This window comes from Coregonus clupeaformis, chromosome 7, assembly GCF_020615455.1.
Source record: "Coregonus clupeaformis isolate EN_2021a chromosome 7, ASM2061545v1, whole genome shotgun sequence".
Lineage (NCBI taxonomy): Eukaryota > Metazoa > Chordata > Actinopteri > Salmoniformes > Salmonidae > Coregonus > Coregonus clupeaformis.
The window spans coordinates 57,090,033-57,114,711 of NC_059198.1; the positions used below are offsets into that span (position 1 = coordinate 57,090,033).

Genomic DNA, 24,679 nt, shown 5'->3' on the forward strand with positions numbered 1-24,679 from the left:
CTCATCAACCAGCTAATTTTTTTTAGAGTCAAGTGCACTAAATTAGGGTTGGCGTGTGAACCTACAGGGCGGTAGCTCTCCGGGAATAAGGTTGGCGAGCCCTGCTCTACTCACTACTATTTTATCACATCAGTAATGACTTGAGCCACATCCGAGACATTTTGCAGGATTACAATGTAATACGTTCTTTATTTAGCATTTAGTCCAGCATGTATCCTGCTGTCACAAATGGGCACATTTCACTTTTTACAGGACGGGTTTGTGTAAGGGAGTTGTTTTAGCAGTAGTTGAGGTGTATTTTTAGTATGTAAATGATTTAGGGCTGGGACTTTCTGATATGTTGGGCCAGCCACAGTCTGTAGCCATGGAAACTACATGACTCAATACGTCAGCTAGCTAGCTAGTAGCTAGTTGTTTTTTTTGCTTACATACTGGCATGGCAAATTAGCTAGCCAGTTTATGATTTTTGGACATTTAGTGCAAAGTGTTATCTCTAGATTTTAGTCTGTACAGTGTAGCGTGCTGTCGTCAGTATTTTTAAAGCGGTAATGCACCCCATAGCCAGCCCGAAGCTGATGACACTACAGGTGGCGGCTTCTATCAGCACTGCCGGGGACTTCTCGCTGGGTTGCTCGGGTTACACTGGCGCACAGTTGGGCCGAGGCAGCTATGGAGCTCTCGGCCGCAGTCATCGTCCGGGGTTTAGTATACCAAGAGGAAGGCTGGCCGGAGTCAAGCCGAGTCATGTCCACACACCTAGGAGAAAATGCCCTCTGAACGGTAAGTAGTTGATGCTTTATTAGTTATGCTTACTTAAATCTGTTTTTAGTTTGGGTACGGTGAAGAAACCCATAGTGGCGCGTATGATTTTACATGTCTAAAGTATATGCAAATAGATAATACAAAGGTGTAGGCGTTTAAAACATGTTTCTTTAAAGAGGTAGTCAATTTCTTCTCAACCATGAGGCATGCGTGCAATTAATCTGTGCAGTTAAATGAATAATCATCCAAATCCACAAATTCCTGATTTACATTGTTAAATAATGCATGTGAGTTAGGACGCAATGTATGGAAAACTGCAGTTAAAGTCGACTACAAACACCCAATGCAATGCTGTCTCTAGTAGTTCCACACAATAGTCGATATCAAAATGAGAAGTAGTTAGTACAGTTTATTTCAGGGATTTTACAACTAGCTATCAATGTAGGCGTTAGGATCTCTCCATATTCAACCTGGTAGAGATCGCATTTCTATCTCAAAGCTATGCGAGTCCTGTTGCTATGGCAACGGTCAAGGGCCCTGTTGCTATGGCAACGGTCAAGGGCCCTGTTAGCCTGCAACCTATAGAACCCCGTTTGGAGTTAGCAACTTCTGGGGTATCTAGCTAGTTTAAGCTTGGTACCTAGCTAGCACCAAATGCAACCAGCCTGAAAACAATGACCAGTAGAAACTGCAGTCATTTTCAATATTCTCAGCAATGATTTCGGAATCAACGTGAGTAAGTATTAGCTAGGTAGCCACTCGTTGTTCTCCTAATGAAATAACTAGCTAGCCAGCCCAAAACTAAAGTTATAAACAACCAGCTAGCTTCATCTGGCTGGTATGGATTGACTGGACCGGATTATGTGTTGTGAAACTAGCCACAATAAGGATTAGCCACAGTAGTGGCATTTGCGTTTCGCCTGAAAATAAAAGGCCCTCATTTGATAGTGATGCAGAAGGTTAGAATTGGCGGAATCATGCTATATATATATATATATATATATATATATGACATATATATATGACATGACTAGATCATGTTAAACAAGGATGAAATGGGGTACCAGTCTACTCGGTGACACCCACAGAACACAACTGTGAAGAGTTTACCCAAATATTAGTGTCGTAGCTCTTATTGCGGGATTTTGACTGTGGGAAATCACCTCCCAGTCAGCCTATTGACATATTGCACTGTACAGCCTTACCTAAGGATTGGGGATCAATGAAATGGGGTGTCGGTCTACTCAGTACCCAAGTGTTTTTCCCCCCCAAAGAAGTCCTCAGTTATCAGGCTCCAAAACATCCAGGTTGTATTGTTTTTCCTCTGCAATTGTGTTAAATACACATAGTAGGTTGACTAGTACAATAAATGTGGCTCAATTCACAGTGGTTTCAGAGTCCCGCAATAAGAGCTATGACAATGTTCTCTGGGTGTCAGAGTAGACTGATACCCCATGTCATTGATCCACAATCCATAGGAAACAAGTATGCCCCCAATGCAGTTCTAAAGTCTAATACATCCAGTGTGATTTCATCAGATTTTTGTCAAAATAACAAGTTATTGTATTTTGTTGAATTTATATAAGAACATTCCTACCTCGTTTAGCACGATATATTCCATTATGGCATTATTCCACTATTTGTATTAATTTGCATCACTTTCATTGAGGTTTATTTTGAAGGCGAACCACAAATTCCACAATTGTGGCTAATCCTAATTGTGGCTAGCTTCACGTTGGTGGGTCCGACCACCATTAATCAAATAAATACTGTTTTATAAATTAGGGGTGTTTTTAGATTATGACACCTAGCTAGAAAGTTAGCTAACTATAGCTACTGAAACAACAGTTGTTTTGCTATGTTTTTGGGGAAGAACATTGTTTGCATCCATCAACTAGCTAGCTTTTTTATGACCACTGTCCAGAGCTTGGAAGTGTCTTTACCAACTTTACCCACATCATAGCATACGTTTCGGTGAATCGTTGTGACATGAAATACGAGGTGATAGTGTAATCAATGTGTAATAACTACGTAAATGAATGAACGTGTTAAATGATTGTGACGTGGACTCATCTTCAGGTCCTGATGGGGTCAACAAGCTTGTAGAAAAAACGAAGCAAGGGAAGCGCTGCAAGGTACACAATAGGTACACAATAGTCGATTTTGGTTGACAGAAGGCGCTCTTTGATAAATCGGTCATCAAAAAGGAGGACCAAGGCACTCTTAAATATAATTAATTAAAATGCCTTTATTTGTATGGCATGTTCAATGGAAACAACTTTTTTTGGTTTTTTTTTACTCCGGCGCGTTTCGGTTGCATGGCCTTCGTTAGGGATTACAAAAATATGATAATACAATGTCCTCTTGAACAGATTTTTCCAATCAACCCAGATTAGAAGAGGGAATGGTTACAGAATTCATTGGACAACACCTAGTAAGCAATACTATACCCATTTAAAAAAGTGAAATACTGTAGATATGTTATCAAAAAAATAGAGGCATCAGAACCCCCAGAAAGGTAGTTCTAACCTTGAACATGACCGGGCAAAGTGTTAAGAACAGGAGAGCCATTTACATTTTAGCAGACGCTCCTATCCAGAGCGATTTACATGAGCAATTAGGGTTAAGTGCCTTGCTCAAGGGCACATCGACAGATTTTTCACCTAGTCGGCTCGGGGATTAGAACCAGCGACCTTTCGGTTACTGGCACAACGCTCTTAACCACTAAGCTACCTGCCGCCCATCCATTCTATAGTACACTAGAGCACAGCAAACATGGACCAAAACGGTCCAAACATAGCGGAGGGCAACAGCACAAAGAGCCAATGAATTCTGTAACCGTTCCCTCTTCTAATCAGGGTTCATTGGAAACATCTGTTCAAAAGAGGACATTGTATTATCATATTTTTGTACTCCGAAGGCCATGCAACCGAAACGCGTCGGAGTAAAAAAACAACAACCGGTGTTTCCATTGAACATGCCATACAAATAGTCATTTATATTAATTATATGAATAGTGCCTTGGTCCTCATGATGGGCAACAAGCTTAGTTGACGTGTATCTTTTTTGAGACGCAAAGACGCAAATGGCGTCCCTTAGCAACCGTTCTTACAGTGCCTCACTTGCCTGCAAGCGGGGAGACGGGAGAACCGCTTTGCGCAATGGGAGTTGAAGTCATTAAGGATATTAATCTGATGGTGCACTTTAAGGACATTTTAACGTAATAAAACTTAGTCCTGAGGATATAGACAGATGGTTTATGTTCTAGACAACTATGCCCATCCCCTATCTCCAGTGAGGATAACCTTATGATGACGTTTCACGTCACATTTCAATTATAGGGTGGAATATCCCTTTAAGGGCAAGGCATGTTGCTTTGTTTTGAGCCAGCTGGCCGTCTGACAGTCCATTATATGTATGTCCAGAGCAAATCTATATCACTGCTTCCCAAATGTCACCCTTTTCCCTGTGTAGTGCCCGTAGGGTTCTGGTCTAAAGTAATACACTCATGAATAGGACCTATTTGCCCCTTGGGGAGTCTGCTGTAGAGCACTGACCCCATTTCATTAGCCACCAGCTAGCCAGACTACCTATTACACACTGGTAATGTTTCACGATGAGATGGGGTACACTGTAGTTTATTGCTTGGCCTTAGCTAACGGAGCCATGCCATCGTGGAACGCTCTGCCACCAGCGGTTACTCAGGCAAAAAGCAAGCTTAGCTTGAAAAAAACACGTATTTTTACCTATCACAGCACCTCTCCTCAATCTTAAGATCTAATTCAACTGTACTGTATATAAGAATATGATTATGCATATATGAAAAGTGTGTACATTTTGTCTCTTGGTGTCTTTCCAATAACTTATTTTATTTGGACTTTAATGTCATCTTATGTTCTTGTCTATAACTGTTCTGTACTTTCATGTATTTTTTTTTTATGTGGACCCCAGGAAGAGTAGCTGCTGCGTGTGCAGTAGCTATTGGGGAATCCTAATACAATCAATTAAACACCTGTAGTGTGATTGAATCATCTACTATGCTGGTTCCACTTTCTTCACATCTTACAGCTGAATACCACAGCATGCCTTTTTATTTTGAAATTCTAGACTCCAGGGACGGGAAGGATTCCAACTGGAATGTGGAGGGGTAAGTAACGTTAAGTGTACAAGAGAATGTGTATACGTCCCAAATGGCACCCTATTCCCTATATAGTGCACTACTTTAGACCAGAGAATGGCACCCTATTCCCTATATAGTGCACTACTTTGGATGGGCCCTGGTCAAAAGTTTCAAGTTTTAATGTCACATGCACAAGTACAGTGCAATGCATTCTTAAACTCAAAACCCAACAATGCAATAATTAATACAATGTATTACTAGAAAAAAACACAAGAATAGGAAATATGAAATACACAATTAAGTAAGTAATCATACTATATACAGGAACTACTTAAAGTGTGTTCTAATACTGTATTTACATGTGCAGGGATACTGTAGTGATGGGGGTAGATATGTATAGGGGTAAGTGCACTATATAGGGAGTAGGATGCCATTTGGGATGGACACTCAGGTTAGCTATATTAGTTGGCACTACTCCATTCAGTTGAATGAATGTTAATTTGTGGCCTCCTATTGAATGTTATTTACATGTTGTTCAGGTCTACTTCCTCTTTCCTGGGCAGAGAGGTGTCTCCTTTGTCCCAACTTGACTCCTCAGATAATAACTACCCTGAGAAAGACCTCTGTGGGAGACACTTTCTGTTTGATAATAAATGGAAGAATGACAGCAGGATGTATCCCAAGTATGATTTCAGAGGTATTTGTTTATTTTTTCCAATTTAATTATTACTGTAAGATCGTGCAGTAGTGAAGGCGCAGTTTGGTTGTTGGACACGTGTGACTACAGTGTGTCACCAGTAGATGGCGACCTCAGCATTTGTATTTTTTTTCAACGGCCAAGCTATTGAAATGATCAGGCTTGGTTGCCTGCTATTCAAATAAGAACATTAGCCAGCAGCATTTCTTTTGTGTGTAAATGTTTCTAAACACTTATTTGTAGCTGCAACGTCCACGTCAAACTGAGGCTTTACCTTCTATATGAGCCAGTGTTGTTTTCAATTTCCACACAATCTTGTTGACATGTTCTCTTAGTAAAGCTTACTTTTTATAATGATATTTCCCCCCCTAGATGAGCGTCCCCTGAAGCCCAGCGGCTCCATCCCTCCCCTGCCCAGAGAATACCAGACCCACCGGTCGGGCCAACTCCACCACTATACCCTCCGCAAGAAGCTTTCCCACGCCCCTGCTCGCCCCTGTGCCTTTGGGTAAGCAGACCCCGCTTGGCCTTCGGGTAACTAAGCAGCTCATCCTGAGTATTTCTTCCCCGCCATTAATCCAGCACTGTACTCTGTGTCTCTACTGTCGATAAATGCCAGAGTCGGACTCAGCCGTGTTTCGAATGAAACGGGCCCCCAACTGCCCAGGGGGCCCACAAAACTAACACTAATTACCTGAAATTAAACCCAAGAATTGAAGGTATTTTTAATACCAGGTTATTCATTATCAAAACACTTAATGTATGGCGTAAAATGTCCCTTTCTGGGGGTAAGGGACCTCAATTGCATTTTGAAACGGGCCCCCAAATCGTTAAGGCTGACCCTGCATAACTTCTATTTCACTGGGGGAGATTAGCTGGTAGGTTAGTGTGTCAGACAATAGAGAGAGCCAGCCAAACCCCTTCTGATCAGAGGTCATAGTTTGGTGACTCTAATCTGACAGTCATTGGAGTTTAGGTGTTTTTTAAACAATTAAAAACTTTGTTAGTGTGTGTGGGGTTGATGGTAGGTTTGGGTTGATGGTGTGTTAGGATGTTGATGGGGTGTTACGGTATGGGGTTGATGGTGTTCGGGTATGGGGTTGACGGAGTGTTCGGGTATGGGGTTGATGGTGTGTGGCGGCAGGTAGCTTAGTGGTTAAGAGCGTTGTGCCAGTAACCAAAAGGTCGCTGGTTCTAATCCCAGAGCCGACTAGGTGAAAAATCTGTCGACGTGCCCTTGACCAAGGCACTTAACCCTAATTGCTCCTGTAAGTCGCTCTGGATAGGAGCGTCTGCTAAAATGACTAAAATGTAAATGTGCTGTGTTAGGGTGTTGATGGTGGGTACCTCTGCCCTCCAGCTCTTATGAGGCGTATGACCTGAAGTCATTTCCTGCCATCCTGTTGCCAGCTGCAGCCTCGCTCAATGGAAGAAACCCCTTCTCAACAGAAGGCTACAAGAACAGGTACCAGAGTAGTGTTATTGCACCATCACAGTATTATAGCTACATTATGTCTACACCCTATTGCCTTTCAAAAATATTCACACCCCTTATCTATTTACACATTTTGTTGTGTTACAGCCTGAACTTAAAATTGATTAAATTGAGATTTTGTGTCACTGGCCTACACATAATACCCCATAATGTCAAAGTGGAATTTATGTTTTGAGAAATGTTTACAAATTATGCTGAACAAAAATATAAACGCAACATGTAAAGTGTTGGTCCCATGTTTCATGAGCTGAAATAAAAGATCCCAGAAATGTTCCATATGCACAAAAAGCTTATTTCTCTCAAATGTTGTGCACAAATTAGTTTATCCCTGTTAGTGAGCATTTCTCATTTGTCAAGATAATCCATCCTCCTGACAGGTGTGGCATATCAAGAAGCTGATAAAACAGCATGATCATTACACAGGTGCACCTTGTGCTGGGGACAATAAAAGGCCACACTAAAATGTGCAGTTTTGTCACACAACACAATGCCACATATGTCTTAAGTTTTGAGGGAGCGTGGATTTGGCATGCTGACTGTAGGAATGTCCACCAGCACTGTTGACTGTGTTTTTAAAGTTAATTTCTGTACCATTTGGCATTATGTCCAACCGGCCTCAAAACCGTGTAACCACGCTAGCCCAGGACCTCCACATCCAGCTTCTTCACCAGCGGGATCGTCAGAGACCCGGACAACTGATGAAACTGAGGAGTATTTCTGTCTGTAATAAAGCCCTTTTGTGGGGGAAAAACTCATTCTGATTGGCTGGGCCTGGCTCCCCAGTGGGTGGGCCTATGCCCTCCCAGGTCCACCCATGGATCCGCCCCTGCCCAGTCATGTGAAATTCATAGATTAGGGCCTAATTTATTTATTTCAATTGACTGATTTCCTTATATGAATTGTAACTCAGTAAAATCGTTGAAAATGTTGCATGTTGTGTTCATATTTCTGTTCAGTATAATTACAAATTAAAAGCTGAAATGTCTTGAGTCAATAAGGATTCAGCCCCTTTTGTTATGGCAAGCCTCAATAAATTCAGGAGTAAGAATTTGCTTGGACTCACTCTGTATGCAGTAATAGTGTTTAACATGATTGATTGACTACCTTGTCTCTGTACCCCACACATATAATTATCTGTAATGCCCCTCAGTCGAGCAGTGAATTTCAACCACAAAGACCAGGGATGTTTTCCAATGCCTCGCAAAGAAGGGCACCTATTGGTAGATGGGTAAAAAAAAAAAAAAAAGATTGAATATCCCTTTGAGCATGGTGAAGTTATTAATTATTATTATTTATTATTAGTCATTTAGCAGACGCTCTTATCCAGAGCGACTTACAGGAGCAATTAGGGTTAAGTGCCTTGCTTAAGGGCACGTCGACAGATTTTTCACCTAGTCGGCTCGGGGATTAGAACCAGCGACCTTTCGGTTACTGGCGCAACGCTCTTACCCACTAAGCTACCTGCCGCCGACACCTTGGATGATGTACTGATCAATACACCCAGTCACTACAAGGATACAGGTGTCCTTTCTAACTCAGTTGCCAGAGAGGAAAGAAACCGCTCAGGGATTTCACCGTGAGGCCAATGGTGACTTTTAGAACAGTTTTCGCCTATAACAACCATTAAACTCTGTAACTAAGGATGGATAAACACCATTGTAGTTCCTCCACAATACTAACTTAAATGACAGTGAAAAGAAGGAAGCCTGTACAGAATAAACAATATTCAAAAACATGCATCCTGTTTGCAATAAGACACTAAAGTAAAACTGCAAAAATTGTGGCAAAGAAATTCATTTTATGTCCTGAATACAAAGCGTTATGTTTGGGGCAAATCCAACACATCACTGAGTACCACTCTTCATATTTTCAAGCATGGTGGTGGCTGCCTCATGTTATGGGTATGCTTGTCATCGGCAAGGACTGGGGAGTTTTTGGGGGATAAAAATCTACGTAATAGAGCTAAGCACAGGTAAAATCGTTGAGGAAAACCTGGTTCAGTCTGCTTTCCACCAGACACCGGGAGACACATTCACCTTTCAGCAGGACGATAACCTAAAACACAAGGCCAAATCCACACGAGTTGCTTACCAAGACTGCATTGAAGGTTCCTGAGTGGCCTAGTTACAATTTTGACTTACATTTCCTCAAATCTATGGCAAGACTTGAAAATGGCTGTCTAGCAATGATCAACAATCAACTTGACAGTTGAATTACAAAAATAATAAAAATGATGGTGTCTGTGGTCCTCGGTAGCTCAATTGGTAGAGCATGGCGCTTGTAACGCCAGGGTAGTGGGTTCGATCCCCGGGACCACCCATACGTAAAAACGTATGCACACATGACTGTACGTCGCTTTGGATAAAAGCGTCTGCTAAATGGCATATTAATAATGTGCCAATATTGTACAATCCATGTGTGCAAAGCCTTTAGAAACTTACCCGCTACCTAAGATGATTCTAACATGTATTGACTCGGGGTTGCGAATAATTATGTAAATGAGATTTCGGTATTTCATTTTCAATGAATTTGCAAAAATGTCTAAACATTTGTCACTTTGTCATTATGGGGTAGTGTGTGTGTAGATGGGTGAGATAAAAAAATCAATTGAATCAATTTTGAATTCAGGCTGTGTAACAACAATGTGGAATAAGTCAAAGGGTATGAATACTTTCTGAAGGCCCATAGGGCCAAATGGCACGCCATAGGGTATTAGTCAAATATGCTGCACTATATATGGCCCTCATACTCAACTCTGGACCTCGAAGCCAGTTCCCCTCTACTCAGGCACTGATTTAGACCTGGGACACCAGGTGGGTGTAATTAACTATCAGTTAGAACAGAAAACCAATCAGGCTCTGGACCTCGTAGGGTTTAGAGTTGAATTCCCTTGATGTAGAGAACAGGTTGTTGCTGTTTGGGATGCGTGTCTACAGTATGTAGCGTGACGTTTCAGGAGTTTTGAGGGTGACTAGTCTTTTTTGCTCATTCTGTTCTCAGACCCGGAGTAAATAACAGAACCTGCAGTCTATTCACAATAGGAGCTAATCAGAAATGTAAGTATAATTTAAAACAAAAAAAACTATGTTTTAAGTGAGAGGTAGGCATTGATCTGAAGCTGAAAAAATAAAGGAAATTCACATGAGCACCACAATTCCTATTCCACCCATGCTCTACCAAGGTTTTCCAGCACACAGCTTTGTCCTATTACAGTAGTTATGTTGGTCTATTCTACTTCAAACTGTGTGTAGGCAGGTTGCTCAGGAGTCACACCTTCTCAAACAGCCTGATTCATACTCTTTGAGGAGGTGCTTCCACAGTAATGTGGTTTGTACCACATACAAGTTAAAGTTGTGGATTCTTCACACCACACTAATCCCTTTCCACTACGTTTTTTTAATTTGTATTTTTTATTATATGAAAACAAGCTTTGCTATTATACTTACAAGACCATCATGCTTGCTTGATTGAGCGAGCTGTTTTGTCTTGTAGTAATGTGGTGCCTGCATGTATTTCCTTAAACCTTTTTATTTAGCAATATATGTAATTGAGAAAATAAATACAGTATATTTTTTGGTTCAGTAGGTGCCCAACAACCTGGTGGTGGTGTATTGTACAGTTGTGGTCAAAAGTTTTGAGAATGACAAGTATTGGTCTTCACAAAGTTCGCTGCTTCAGTGTTTTTATATATTTTTGTCAGATGTTACAATGGTATACTGAAGTATAATTACAAGCATTCCATAAGTGTCAAAGGCTTTTATTGACAATTACATTAAGTTTATGCAAAGAGTCAATATTTGCAGTGTTGACCCTTCTTTTTCAAGACCTCTGCAATCCACCCTGGCATGCTGTCAATTAACTTCTGGGCCACATCCTGACTGATGGCAGCCCATTCTTGCATAATCAATGCTTGGAATTTGTGGGGTTTTGTTTGTCCACCCGCCTCTTGAGGATCGACCACAACTTATCAATGGGATTAAGGTCTGGGGAGTTTCCTGGCCATGGACCCAAAATGTTAATGTTTTGTTCCCCGAGCCACTTAGTTACCTTATGGCAAGGTGCTCCATCATGCTGGAAAAGGCATTGGTCGTCACCAAACTGTTCTTTGATGGTTGGGAGAAGTTGCTCTCAGAAGATGTGTTGGTACCATTCTTTATTCATGGCTGTGTTCTTAGGCAAAATTGTGAGTGACCCCACTCCCTTGGCAGAGAAGCAACCCCACACATGAATGGTCTCAGGATGCTTTACTGTTGGCATGACACAGGACTGATGGTAGCGCTCACCTTGTCTTCTCCGGACAAGGTGTTTTCCAGATGCCGCAAACAATCAGAAAGGGGTTTCATCAGAGAAAATGACTTCACTCCAGTCCTCAGCAGTCCAATCCCTGTACCTTTTTGCAGAATATCAGTCTGTACCTGATGTTTTTCTTGGAGAAAAGTGGCTTCCTCGCTGCCCTTCTTGACACCAGGCCATCCTCCAAAAGTCTTTGCCTCACTGTGCGTGCAGATGCACTCACACCTGCCTGCTGCCATTCCTGAGCAAGCTCTGTACTGGTGGTGCCCCGATCCCGCAGCTGAATCAACTTTAAGAGACGGTCCTGGCGCTTGCTGGACTTTCTTGGGCGCCCTGAAGCCTTCTTCACAACCGTTGAACCTCTCTCCTTGAACTTCTTGATGATCCGATAAATAGTTGATTTAGGTGCAATCTTACTAGCAGCAATATCCTTGCCTGTGAAGCCCTTTTTGTGCAAAGCAATGATGGCGGCACGTGTTTCCTTGCAGGTAACCATGGTTAACAGAGGAAGAACAATGATTTCAAGCACCACCCTCCTTTTAAAGCTTCCAGTCTGTTATTCTAACTCAATCAGCATGACAGAGTGATCTCCAGCCTTGTCCTCGTCAACACTCTCACCTGTGTTAACGAGAGAATCACTGACATGATGTCAGCTGGTCCTTTTGTGGCAGGGCTGAAATGCAGTGGAAATGTTTTTTTGGGATTAAGTTCATTTTCATGGCAAAGAGGGACTTTGCAATTAATTGCAATTCATCTGATCATTCTTCATGACATTCTGGAGTATATGCAAATTGCCATCATAACTGAGGCAGCAGGCTTTGTGGAAATTAATATTTGTCATTCTCAAAACTTTTGACCACGACCTTGACCTTTCCACATTTTGTTGTTACAGCCTGAATTCAAAATGGATTAAGTAGATTTTTACTCCATAATGACAGTGAAAACATGTTTTTAGAAATTTTAGCAAATGTATTAAATACAGAATTACCTCATTTACATAAGTATTCACACCCCTGAGTCAATACTTTGTAGAAGCACCTTTGGCGCCAATTACAGCTGTGAGTCATCGTCTTAGGTATGTCTGTATCAGCTTTGCACGTCTGGATTTGAGGATTTTCTCAAGTTAGATGGGGCGTGGTGGTGAACAGCAATCTTCAAGTCTTTCCACAGATTTTCAATGGGATACAAGTCTGGGCTTTGGCTGCAGCCAATCAAGGACTTTCACATTCTTGTTCTAAAGCCATTCCAGGGTTGCTTTGGCTGTATGCTTGGGGTCATTGTCCTGTTGGAACGTAAATCTTCGCCCCAGTCTAAGGTCGTTTGCACTGAAGCAGGTTCTCATCAAGGATTTGCCTGTATTTGGCTCCATTCATTGTTCTCTCTATCCTAACCAGTCTCAGAGTCACTGCCTCTGAAAAGCATCCCCATAGCATGATGCTGCCACCACCATGCTTCACGGTAGGGATGGTGTTAGACGGGTGATGAGCTGTGCCTGGTTTTCTCCAGTCATAGTCACTTTGCATTCAGGCCGAAGAGTTACACTTTTGTCTCATCAGACCACAGAATCTTTTGCCTTATGATCTGAGTCTTTCACGTGCCTTTTTGCAAACTCCAGGCGTGCTGTCGTGCCTTTATTCTCAGGAGTGGCTTCCGTCTGGCCACTCTCCCATAAAGCCCAGATTGGTGAAGCGCTCTAGAGACTGTTGTCCTTCCGGCAGGTTCTCCCATCTCAGCCAAGGAACTCTGTAGTTCTGTCAGAGTGGTCATTGGGTTCTTGGTCTCCTCCCTGACCAAGGTCCTTCTTGCCAGGTTGCTCAGTCTGGTCGGACGGCCAGCTCTAGGCAGTCTGGGTAGTTGCATATTTCTTCCATTTCCCAATTGTGGCTGTGCTCTTGGAAAACATTCAACACTCTAAAAATAGTTGTATACCCTACGCCAGATATATGCCTCATCACAATTCTGTCTTGGAGATCTACGGACAGATATGCTCTGTCAACTGTGGGACCTTTATATAGACTCCCCATATACAGGTGTGCCAAGCTTGTAGCGTCATACCCAAGAAGACTCAAGGCTGTAAACGCTGATAAAGGTGCTTTAACAAAGTACTGAGGAAAGGCTCTGAATACTAATCTACAGTAAATGTGAAATTTCAGTTATTAATTTGTTATGAATTAGCAACATTTCCTAAAAACCTCTTTTTCGCTTGGTCATTGTGGGGTATTGTGTGTAGATTGAGGGGGAAAAAAATATTTATTCAATTTTAGAATAAGGCTGTAACGTAACAAAATGTGGAAAAAGTTAAGGTCTGAATAGTTTCCGAATGCACTGTATCTGTATTCCCTGCCATGAGAAATCCATAGATTAGGGCTTAATGAATTAATTTAAATTGACAGATTAATTTATATGAACTGTTACTCAGTAAAATCTTTGAAATTGTTGCACGTTGCGTTTTATATTTTTGTTCAGTGTAGAATACCTGTTGGGCAACTGTATATAACACATGGTCAACCCTCAGGCTGGAGAACTACTGGGTATTGCAGGCTTTTGATCAAGCCCTGCTTAAACACATCAGACAGTTTTATCAACGGCCAGTTGAGCAGATCATTTCTAAAATGTGGTTTGTTAGATGGGGGCTGGAATAAAAGCCTGCACACCATTAGCTCTCCTGGAGGATGGTTGACCACCCATTAGCTCTCCTGGAGGATGGTTGACCACCCATTAGCTCTCCTGGAGGATGGTTGACCACCCATTAGCTCTCCTGGAGGATGGTTGACCACCCATTAGCTCTCCTGGAGGATGGTTGACCACCCTTGATGTAAAACATTACAACCAAATAAGTTTTATACCTTTTGAAATAATTAGCTCATTCAATATATCAAAGATCAAATGGCTATGGTAGGCTACAAATCTTTTTATTCAGATGAACCAAGCCCACAAATGTTCTTCAGGAAATGTACCTTTTTGAGTTTAGTCATATTTATCTAAGCTACCTTAGAAGTGTTTACTTTTCAGGCTGACTAGCATCTATTGAGTTGCAATGTCCCATACATTGGATGGCCAAATCAACTGGAAGTATCTACAAAACAAGTTTTAAAGGCATAAAATCAGAAAAGAAAAGATATATTTTCTAAAATTGCTGTTCAGGATTCACAAAGTATTATTTTGATTCACCTGATTTGATTCACCGCAATTGAATTGAATCCCAACTAATACAATGATAATCGTATAAATGAATCATATGAATTGTTCAATAAAGTAAATCAACTTCAAATCCAATTTTATTTGTCGCATGCGCCGAATACAACAGGTGTAGACCTTACCGTGAAATGCTTACTTACAAGCCCTTAACCAACAATGCAGTTCAAGAAATAGAGTTAAGAAAATATAGTAACACAATAAGGAGGCTATATACAGGGGGTACCGGTGCCGAGTCAATGTGCGGGTATGCAGGTTAGTCGAGGTAGTTTGTACATGTAGGTAGGGGTAAAGTAACTATGCATAGATAATAAACAGAGAGTAGCAGCAGTGTAAAAACAAGGGGGTTGGGGGTCAATGTAAATAGTCCGGGTGGCCATTTGATTAATTGTTCAGCAGTCTTATGGCTTGGGGGTAGAAGCTGTTAAGCAGTCTTTTGGACCTAGACTTGCCGTGCTGTAGCAGAGAGAACAATCTATGACATGGGTGACTGGAGTCTTTGACAATTTTTTGGGCCTTCCTCTGACACCGCCTACTATATAGGTCCTTGATGGCAGGAAGCTTGTCCTCAGTGATGTACTTGGCCGTACGCACTACCCTCTGTAGCGCCTTACGGTCGGAGGCCTAGCAGTTGCCATACCAGGCGGTGATGCTCTCGATGGTGCAGCTGTATAACGTTTTGAGGATGTGGCGACCCATGGCAAATCTTTTCAGTCTCCTGAGGGGGAAAGGCGTTGTCGTGCCCTCTTCACAATTTTCTTGGTGTGTTTGGACCATCACAGTTTGTTTGTTCCACTTCAATGTGAATGGGTGCGTGTTTGGCCCGCCTTTTCCTGTAGTCCATGATCATCTCCTTTGTCTTGATCACGTTGAGGGAGAGGTTGTTATCCTGGCACCACACGGCCAGGTCTCTGACCTCCTCCCTATAGGCTGTCTTATCGTTGTCGGTGATCAGGCCTACCACTGTTGTGTCATCAGAAAACGGAATGATGGTGTTGGAGTCGCGCCTGGCCACACAGTCATGGGTGAACAGGGAGTACAGGAGGGGACTAAGCACGCACCCCTGAGGGGCCCCAGTGTTGATGGTCAGCGTGACAGATGTGTTGTTGCCTACCTTTATCACCTGGGGGTGGCCCGTCAGGAAGTCCAGGATCCAGTTGCAGAGGGAGGTGTTTAGTCCCATGGTCCTTAGCTTAGTGAAGAGCTTTGTGGGCACTATGGTGTTGAACGCTGAGCTGTAGTCAATGAACAGCATTCTCACACAGGTGTTCCTTTTGCCCAGGTGGGAAAGGGCAGTGTGGAGTGCGTTTGAGATTGCGTCATCTGTGGATCTGTTGGAGCGGTATGCGAATATGGAGTGGGTCTAGGGTTTCTGGGATGATGGTGTTGATGTGAGCCATGACCATGTTGGCGTGAGCCATGACCAGCCTTTCAAAGCACTTCATGGCTACTGACGTGAGTGCTACGGGGCAGTAGTCATTTAGGCAGGTTACCTTCGCTTTCTTGGGCACAGGGACTATGGTGGTCTGCTTGAAACATGTACACTACCGGTCAAAAGTTTTAGAACACCTACTCATTCAAGGGTTTTTCTTTATTTGTACTATTTTCTACATTGTAGAATAATAGTGAAGACATCAAAACTATGAAATAACACATATGGAATCATGTAGTAACCAACAAAGTGTTAAACAAGTCAATATATATTTGATATTCTTCAATTAGCCACCCTTTGCCTTGATGACAGCTTTGCACACTCTTGGCATTCTCTCAACCAGCTTCACCTGGAATGCTTTTCCAACAGTGTTTGAAGGAGTTCCCACATATGCTGAGCACTTGTTGGCTGCTTTTCCTTCACTCTCCAGTCCGACTCATCCCAAACCATCTCAATTGGATTGAGGTCGGGGGATTGTGGAGGCCAGGTCATCTGATGCAGCACTCCATCACTCTCCTTCTTGGTAAAATAGCCCTTACACATCCTGGAGGTGTGTTGGGTCATTGTCCTGTTGAAAAACAAATGATAGTCCCACTAAGCCCAAACCAGATGGGATGGCGTATCACTGCAGAATGCTGTTGTTGGCCATGCTGGTTAAGTGTGCCTTGAATTCTAAAGAAATCACAGACCGTGTCACCAACAAAGCACCTCCACACCATAACACCACCTCCTCCATGCTTTACGGTGGGAAATACACATGCGGAGATCATCCGCTCAGCCATACCGCTTCTCACAAATACACAGCAGTTGGAACCAAAAACCTCAAATTTGGACTCCAGTACAAATTTCCACCGGTTTAATGTCCATTGCTCGTGTTTCTTGGCCCAAGCACGTCTCTTCTTATTATTGGGGTCCTTTAGTAGTGGTTTCTTTGCAGCAATTTGACCATGAAGGCCTGATTCACACGGTCTCCAATGAACAGCGCTTGATGGTTTTTGCGACTGCACTTGAAGAAACATTCAAAGTTCTTGAAATGTTCCGTATTAACTGACCTTCATGTCTTAAAGTAATGATGAACTGTCATTTCTCTTTGCTTATTTGAGCTGTTCTTGCCATAATATGGACTTGGTCTTTTACCAACTAGGGCTATCTTCTGTATACCCCCACCCCTACCTTGTCATAACACAACTGATTGGCTCAAACGCATTAAGGAAAGAAATTCCACAAATTAACCTTAAGGCACACCTGTTAATTGAAATGCATTCCAGTGACTACCTCATGAAGCTGGTTGAGAGAATGCCAAGAGTGTGCAAAGCTGGCATCGAGGCAAAGGGTGGCTCTTTTGAAGAATCTCAAATATTAAATATTTTGATTTGTTTAACACTTCTTTTGGTTACATCGTGATTTCAAATGTGTTAATTCATAGTTTTGATGTCTTCACTATTATTCTAAAATGTAGAAAACAGTAAAAATAAAGAAAAACCCTTTAATGAGTAGGTGTGTTGACCGGTATTGTAGTTATTACAGACTCGGTCAGGGAGAGGTGGAAAATGTCAGTGAAGACACTTGCCAGTTGGTCCGCGCATACTCTGAGTACACGTCCTGGTAATCCATCTGGCCCCGCTGCCTTGTGAATGTTGACCTGTTTAAAGGTCTTGCTCACGTCAGCTATGGAGAGCGTGATCATACTGTCGTCCGGAACAGCTGGTGCTCTCATGCATGCTTCAGTGTTTCTTGCCTCGAAGCGAGCATAAAAGGCATTTAGCTCGTCTGGTAGGCTCGCGTCACTGGGCAGTTCGCGGCTGGGTTTCCCTTTGTAGTCTGTAATAGTTTTGCAAGCCCTGCCACATCCGACGAGCGTCAGAGCCGGTGTAGTACGATTCAATCTTAGTCCTGTATTGACGCTTTGCCTGTTTGATGGTTCGTCTGAGGGCATAGCGGGATTTCTTATAAGCGTCCGGGTTAGAGTCCCGCTCCTTGAAAAGGGCAGCTCTAGCCTTTAGCTCGTGTGGATGTTGCCTGTAATCCATGGTTTCTGGTTGGGATATGTACGTACGGTCACTGTGGGGACGACGTCGTTGATGCACTTATTGATGAAGCCGGTGACTGAGGTGGTAAACTCCTCAATGCCATTGGATGAATCACGGAACATATTCCAGTCTGTGCTAGCAAAACAGACCTGTAGCGTAGCATCCGCGTCATCTGACCACTTCCTTATTGAGCGAGTCACTGGTACTTCCTGCTTTAGTTTTTGCTTGTAAACAGGAATCAGGAGGATAGAATTATGGTCAGATTTGCCAAATGGAGGGCGAGGGAGAGCTTTGAATGTGCGTGTGTGGCGTAAAGGTGGTCTGGCGTTTTTTTCCCGCTGGTTGCACATGTGACATGCTGGTAGAAATGAGGTGAAACTGGTTTTCCTGCATTAACGTCCCCGGCCACTAGGAGCGCCGCTTCTGGATGAGCATTTTCTTGTTTGCTTATGGCCTTATACAGCTCGTTGAGTGCGGTCTTGGTGCCAGCATCGGTTTGTGGTGGTAAATAGACGGCTACGAATAATATAGATGAGAACTCTCTTGGTAGATAGTGTGGTATACAGCTTATCATGAGGTACTCTACCTCAGGCCACCATCATCTTACCAGACGTAGCTGCTCTGTCCTGCCGATGCACGGAAAACCCAGCCAGCTCTATATTATCCTTGTCGTTCAGCCACGACTCGGTGAAACATTTTATTTCACCTTTATTTCACCTTTATTTCACCTTTATTTCACCTTTATTTAACCAGGTAAGAAGCCAGTTGAGAACAAGTTCTCATTTACAACTGCGACCTGGCCAAGATAAAGCAAGTATTAACACTGGAATGATAGATGTGCAGAAGATGATGTGCAAATGAGCAAAATAAAAAACAATATGGGGATGAGGTAGTTGGGTGGGCTAATTTCAGATGGGCTGTGTACAGGTGCAGTGATCGGTAAGGTGCTCTGACAACTGATGCTTAAAGTTAGTGAGAGAGATAAGTGTCTCCAGCTTCAGAGATTTTTGCAATTCGTTCCAGTCATTGGCAGCAGAGAACTGGAAGGAATGGCGGCCAAAGGAGGTGTTGGCTTTGGGGATTACCAGTGAGATATACCTGCTGGAGCGCATACTACGGGTGGGTGTTGCTTTGGTGACCAATGAACTAAGATAAGGCGGGGATTTGCCTAGAAGTGATTTATCGATGGCCTGGAGCCAGTGGGTTTGGCGACGAATATGTAGTGAGGGTCAGCCAACGAGAGCGTACAGGTCACAATGGTGGGTAGTATATGGGGCTTTGGTGACAAAACGGATGGCACTGTGATAGACTACATCTAATTTGCTGAGTAGAGTGTTGGAGGCTATTTTGTAAATGACATCACCGAAGTCAAGGATCGGTAGGATAGTCAGTTTTACGAGGGCATGTTTGGCAGCATGAGTGAAGGAGGCTTTGTTGCGAAATAGGAAGCCGATTCTAGATTTAACTTTGGATTGGAGATGCTTAATGTGAGTCTGGATGGAGAGTTTACAGTCTAACCAGACACCTAGGTATTTGTAGTTGTCCACATACTCTAGGTCAGACCCGTCGAGAGTAGTGATTCTAGTCGTGATTAAGTGCCCTTCCTCCTGTCAATCGGTCATGTCTGTCTGTCTGTCTGTCTGTCTGTCTGTAGCAGACCATTCCCCCCCCATCTTTCTTACTGTGTGTGCGTGAATGGTTTTGGAGTTGTGCGCTCTTACTTGTGATTTGTTTTCTAGCTTCCTTGAAGCTGTCAGTTGGCTTCCTAACACTTTCTTACTCCGTTTGTTTTCTAGCCCAGTACTCCTACCATCTAGTTATATATTATTTGGTATCCGTACTGTTCTCTCTGTCCCTCCTCCAGCCATTAGACTGTTCTCTCTGTCCCTCCTCCAGCCATTAGACTGTTCTCTCTGTCCCTCCTCCAGTCATTAGACTGTTCTCTCGGTCCCTCCTCCAGTCATTAGACTGTTCTCTCTGTCCCTCCTCCAGCCATTAGACTGTTCTCTCTGTCCCTCCTCCAGTCATTAGACTGTTCTCTCTGTCCCTCCTCCAGCCATTAGACTGTTCTCTCTGTCCCCCCTCCAGCCATTAGACTGTTCTCTCTGTCCCTCCTCCAGCCATTAGACTGTTCTCTCTGTCCCTCCTCCAGTCATTAGACTGTTCTCTCTGTCCCCCATCCAGTCATTAGACTGTTCTCTCTGTCCCTCCTCCAGTCATTAGACTGTTCTCTCGGTCCCTCCTCCAGTCATTAGACTGTTCTCTCTGTCCCTCCTCCAGCCATTAGACTGTTCTCTCGGTCCCTCCTCCAGCCATTAGACTGTTCTCTCTGTCCCCCCTCCAGTCATTAGACTGTTCTCTCTGTCCCCCCTCCAGCCATTAGACTGTTCTCTCTGTCCCTCCTCCAGCCATTAGACTGTTCTCTCTGTCCCTCCTCCAGCCATTAGACTGTTCTCTCTGTCCCCCCTCCAGTCATTAGACTGTTCTCTCTGTCCCTCCTCCAGCCATTAGACTGTTCTCTCTGTCCCCCATCCAGTCATTAGACTGTTCTCTCTGTCCCTCCTCCAGTCATTAGACTGTTCTCTCTGTCCCTCCTCCAGCCATTAGACTGTTCTCTCTGTCCCCCATCCAGTCATTAGACTGTTCTCTCTGTCCCTCCTCCAGTCATTAGACTGTTCTCTCTGTCCCTCCTCCAGTCATTAGACTGTTCTCTCTGTCCCCCCTCCAGTCATTAGACTGTTCTCTCTGTCCCTCCTCCAGTCATTAGACTGTTCTCTCTGTCCCTCCTCCAGTCATTAGACTGTTCTCTCGGTCCCTCTTCCAGCCATTAGACTGTTCTCTCGGTCCCTCTTCCAGTCATTAGACTGTTCTCTCGGTCCCTCCTCCAGTCATTAGACTGTTCTCTCGGTCCCTCCTCCAGTCATTAGACTGTTCTCTCGGTCCCTCCTCCAGCCATTAGACTGTTCTCTCTGTCCCCCCTCCAGCCATTAGACTGTTCTCTCGGTCCCTCCTCCAGGACAGTCGGATCCTGATGCTTGCTTAGACCCTGTTTTGGTTCTAGTCCAGTGCTCCCCATATCACAAAATGACTTGCAGTTGTTTGTGGAGCTCACCTCCTCAAGATGTTAGCCCTCTCCAATCCATGAAGGAGTCTATGGAGTTACTACTCTCCCCTGTGTTTCTCCTCCAGCCCAGTTATACCCAGACCCATTCAGTGGAGCCCCGTCAGCCTCAATCATCCAGAGACTGTCTGAGATCGCTTCCCTGGAGGTAGAAACGGTCAGGCAGGAGAAGATCAAGAAGATTAAGAAGAGCAGGAGACAGGACTCCTGACACAACCTGCCTATCAGCCAATCAGAGAGCAGAACTCAGGGGTTAAAGGCCGTGACCCCATACGCAGTGCCAATGCCACCTGAACAAAATAAAACATTTTAGCGAAATATAAACGTTTCTCTTGTTTTGAAAAAATCTAACTTTGTAAAAACTTGTTGGTGCTATGTACTACCACGGTGTTATTCAATATTTTGATTTATGTGGAAGTTTTATCCATCCTTAAAGTCCTTAGGAGTTATCCAGAGGTCATCAATTCTGTGATAAAATGTACTCTTGTATTTCTCTCTAACTGTATTACAGAGGAATATTTGAAATGATGCTGTTACAATGTTTGAATTGTGTCTTTGTGACCAGAAGGAAGGCCTTGGCTGCTGGACCAATACAAAATGACAATGTTCAGCTCACACTAACTGCTGACATGACTGTATCCTGTCATCATGGGATTCAATGTTTTATCATTGTTCCATAAAATGAACAAATCCCAAATATGGACACTGTTGGAATGAAATATAGGTTTGAAACATTCCAGGCTGGATTCAATCCGTATCGCAGAAGTATCTGGGAAGATCTGTGTTCAAATGTAATGTACTTTACGATTGAGGCAATGATGGACTGTCGTTTCTCTTTGCTTATTTGAGCTGTTCTTGCCATAATATGGACCTGGTATTTTACCAAATAGGGCTATCTTCTGTATACCCCCTCTACCTTGTCACGACACAACAGATTGGCTCAAACGCATTAAGAAGGAAAGAAATTCAACAAATTAAATTTTAAGAAGGCACACCTGTTAATTGAAATGCATTCCAGTGCCTACCTCATGAAGCTGGTTGAGAGAATGCCAAGAGTGTGCAAAGCTGTCATCGAGGCAAAGGGTGGCTATTTGAAGAATGTCAAAAAAATATATATATATTTTTGATTTAACACTTTTTTGGTTACTACATGATTCCATATGTTATATCATAGTTTTGATGTCTTCACTATTATTCTACAGTGTAGAAAATAGTAAAAAATAAAGAAAAACCCTTGAATGAGTAGGTGTGTCCAAACTTTTGACTGGTAGTGTGTGTATGTGTGTGTGTGTATATATATATATATATATATACTCTTTATGGCTCAGTGTATACACGCTGCACTACACTAATGGCTTTAAGATCTGCTCAACTGTATACATACTGAATGAAGAATGACATTGAATATTAGAGGTTACATCCCAAATGGCACCCTGTAACCCTATATAGTGCACTACTTTGGACTGGGACACTATATAGTGAATAGGGTGCCATTTGGGACACATCCAGAGTGCATTCCATATCACCAATATAGAGACCACATCTTTCCCACAGGACTGGGAATGTGGCCTTTCCCTCACTAAGTAGGCTACATGGTGTCGTTTCAACACAGTCACACTATACCACTGAACAGACTGCATTGTGTTCAACAATGAGGGCCCTCATACACATCTATTGTATCTTGTTTTTGTGTGTCGGGTGAGATGAGGAGAAAATCAGTTGCGTTGGAGGGAGATCGAATGAGCCGTTACATTGACCAGGGAGGGTCGTGACGGGGCTGAAACGCCCTCAAGAAAGCGTTCATCAGTAAATGCACAGATGTACAAAATAGATTGCAGGCACCCCTATGCAACAACCAAGCTACCCCTTCGTTACCCCAGTGAACTGACTCACTGTAGTGAGTGTGTGCAGGAAAACCACAACCGTTGTGCCAAATGGTTGTACAGGTTGACTATGTACGGGCCAAAGGGCTGGTACTGTAAACAGGGTCGGGGATGCCTCTAGTGCTGTCTGCCTGGTGAACAACACAGTAGTTTGTCTGATGATAGCTGTCTGCTCACGGCTGCAATGTTTGCATAAACATCAGGTATATAGAGGTGATCAAAGCTGTTATGATTATATGATTCATGAATGTGATGAGAAATGGTGTGTTTTTCCCAAATGGCACCCTATATGACATTTGGTACGCACCAATCATAGGTGGTGGTGGGTCTGGAGCTAAAGTCATCAGGGGAAAAACACAGCCTGAAGGGGCTGAAGGAGAAGCTAACTACTGACAACACAGCCTGAAGGAGAGAAGCTAACTACTGACAACACAGCCTGAAGGAGAGAAGCTAACTACTGACAACACAGCCTGGAGGAGAGAAGCTAACTACTGACAACACAGCCTGAAGGGGCTGAAGGAGAGAAGCTAACTACTGACAACACAGCCTGAAGGAGAGAAGCTAACTACTGACAACACAGCCTGAAGGAGAGAAGCTAACTACTGACAACACAGCCTGAAGGAGAGAAGCTAACTACTGACAACACAGCCTGAAGGAGAGAAGCTAACTACTGACAACACAGCCTGAAGGAGAGAAGCTAACTACTGACAACACAGCCTGAAGGAGAGAAGCTAACTACTGACAACACAGCCTGGAGGAGAGAAGCTAACTACTGACAACACAGCCTGAAGGAGAGAAGCTAACTACTGACAACACAGCCTGAAGGAGAGAAGCTAACTACTGACAACACAGCCTGGAGGAGAGAAGCTAACTACTGACAACACAGCCTGGAGGAGAGAAGCTAACTACTGACAACACAGCCTGGAGGAGAGAAGCTAACTACTGACAACACAGCCTGGAGGAGAGAAGCTAACTACTGACAACACAGCCTGGAGGAGAGAAGCTAACTACTGACAACACAGCCTGGAGGAGAGAAGCTAACTACTGACAACACAGCCTGAAGGGGCTGAAGGAGAGAAGCTAACTACTGACAACACAGCCTGGAGGAGAGAAGCTAACTACTGACAACACAGCCTGAAGGAGAGAAGCTAACTACTGACAACACAAAGCCCTGTTTATACCTGATTCCAACACACGTCCTTCGTCCTGATCTTGTCCTCATTATTAAAAGACGCATTGTGATCTGACTGTGATCAGATCTCATAAGTGTAAACAGACAACATCAGGACAATATCAATACGAAGGAGTCTGTTAGAAACAGTGATCTCAGGGGGTCAGAGGTGACTCACTAATGAAAACATCAGATTTATGATAATGTAATGAAGAGAATATACAATTCTAGTTGCAGTAAGTGATTCCACTGACATAATCCTCTTCCTATAGCCTATGTCCCAAATGGCCCCCTATTCCCTGTATAGGTGCACTACTTTTGACTAGGGGGTCCATAGCGCTCTGGTCAAAAGTAGTGCACTATGTAGGGAATAGGGGGCCATTTGGGACGTACCCTATTGTCCTAGTGTGAAGTAGAATCTGAAGTCAGAATAGCTGAATAACATCCAATGACAGTGTGGTATGACAATAGAACATATTT

The 24,679-nt window shown here is 43.3% G+C and overlaps 1 protein-coding gene across 8 annotated transcripts; it reads left to right on the top strand.

Annotated features, from left to right (window-relative positions):
* The first annotated feature begins 369 nt into the window (after nucleotides 1–369).
* si:ch211-171b20.3 lies at nucleotides 370–22,032 on the top strand. Of its 8 annotated transcripts, none has more exons than XM_045221683.1 (8): nucleotides 694–780; nucleotides 2,842–2,897; nucleotides 4,714–4,909; nucleotides 5,422–5,579; nucleotides 5,952–6,087; nucleotides 6,940–7,044; nucleotides 10,075–10,130; nucleotides 21,214–22,032. In XM_045221683.1, the coding sequence occupies exons 3-8, from the start codon at nucleotides 4,800–4,802 to the stop codon at nucleotides 21,354–21,356; spliced, it is 708 nt and encodes a 235-aa protein (XP_045077618.1). In that variant the 5' UTR covers nucleotides 694–780; nucleotides 2,842–2,897; nucleotides 4,714–4,799; the 3' UTR covers nucleotides 21,357–22,032. The 8 variants fall into 8 exon arrangements, with proteins under 8 accessions (XP_041737272.2, XP_041737273.2, XP_041737270.2 ...); XM_045221682.1 differs by lacking the exon at nucleotides 694–780 and adding an exon at nucleotides 1,323–1,498; XM_045221685.1 differs by lacking the exon at nucleotides 694–780 and adding an exon at nucleotides 1,323–1,498 and having other exon boundaries at nucleotides 4,831–4,909.
* The last annotated feature ends 2,647 nt before the right edge of the window (nucleotides 22,033–24,679 follow it).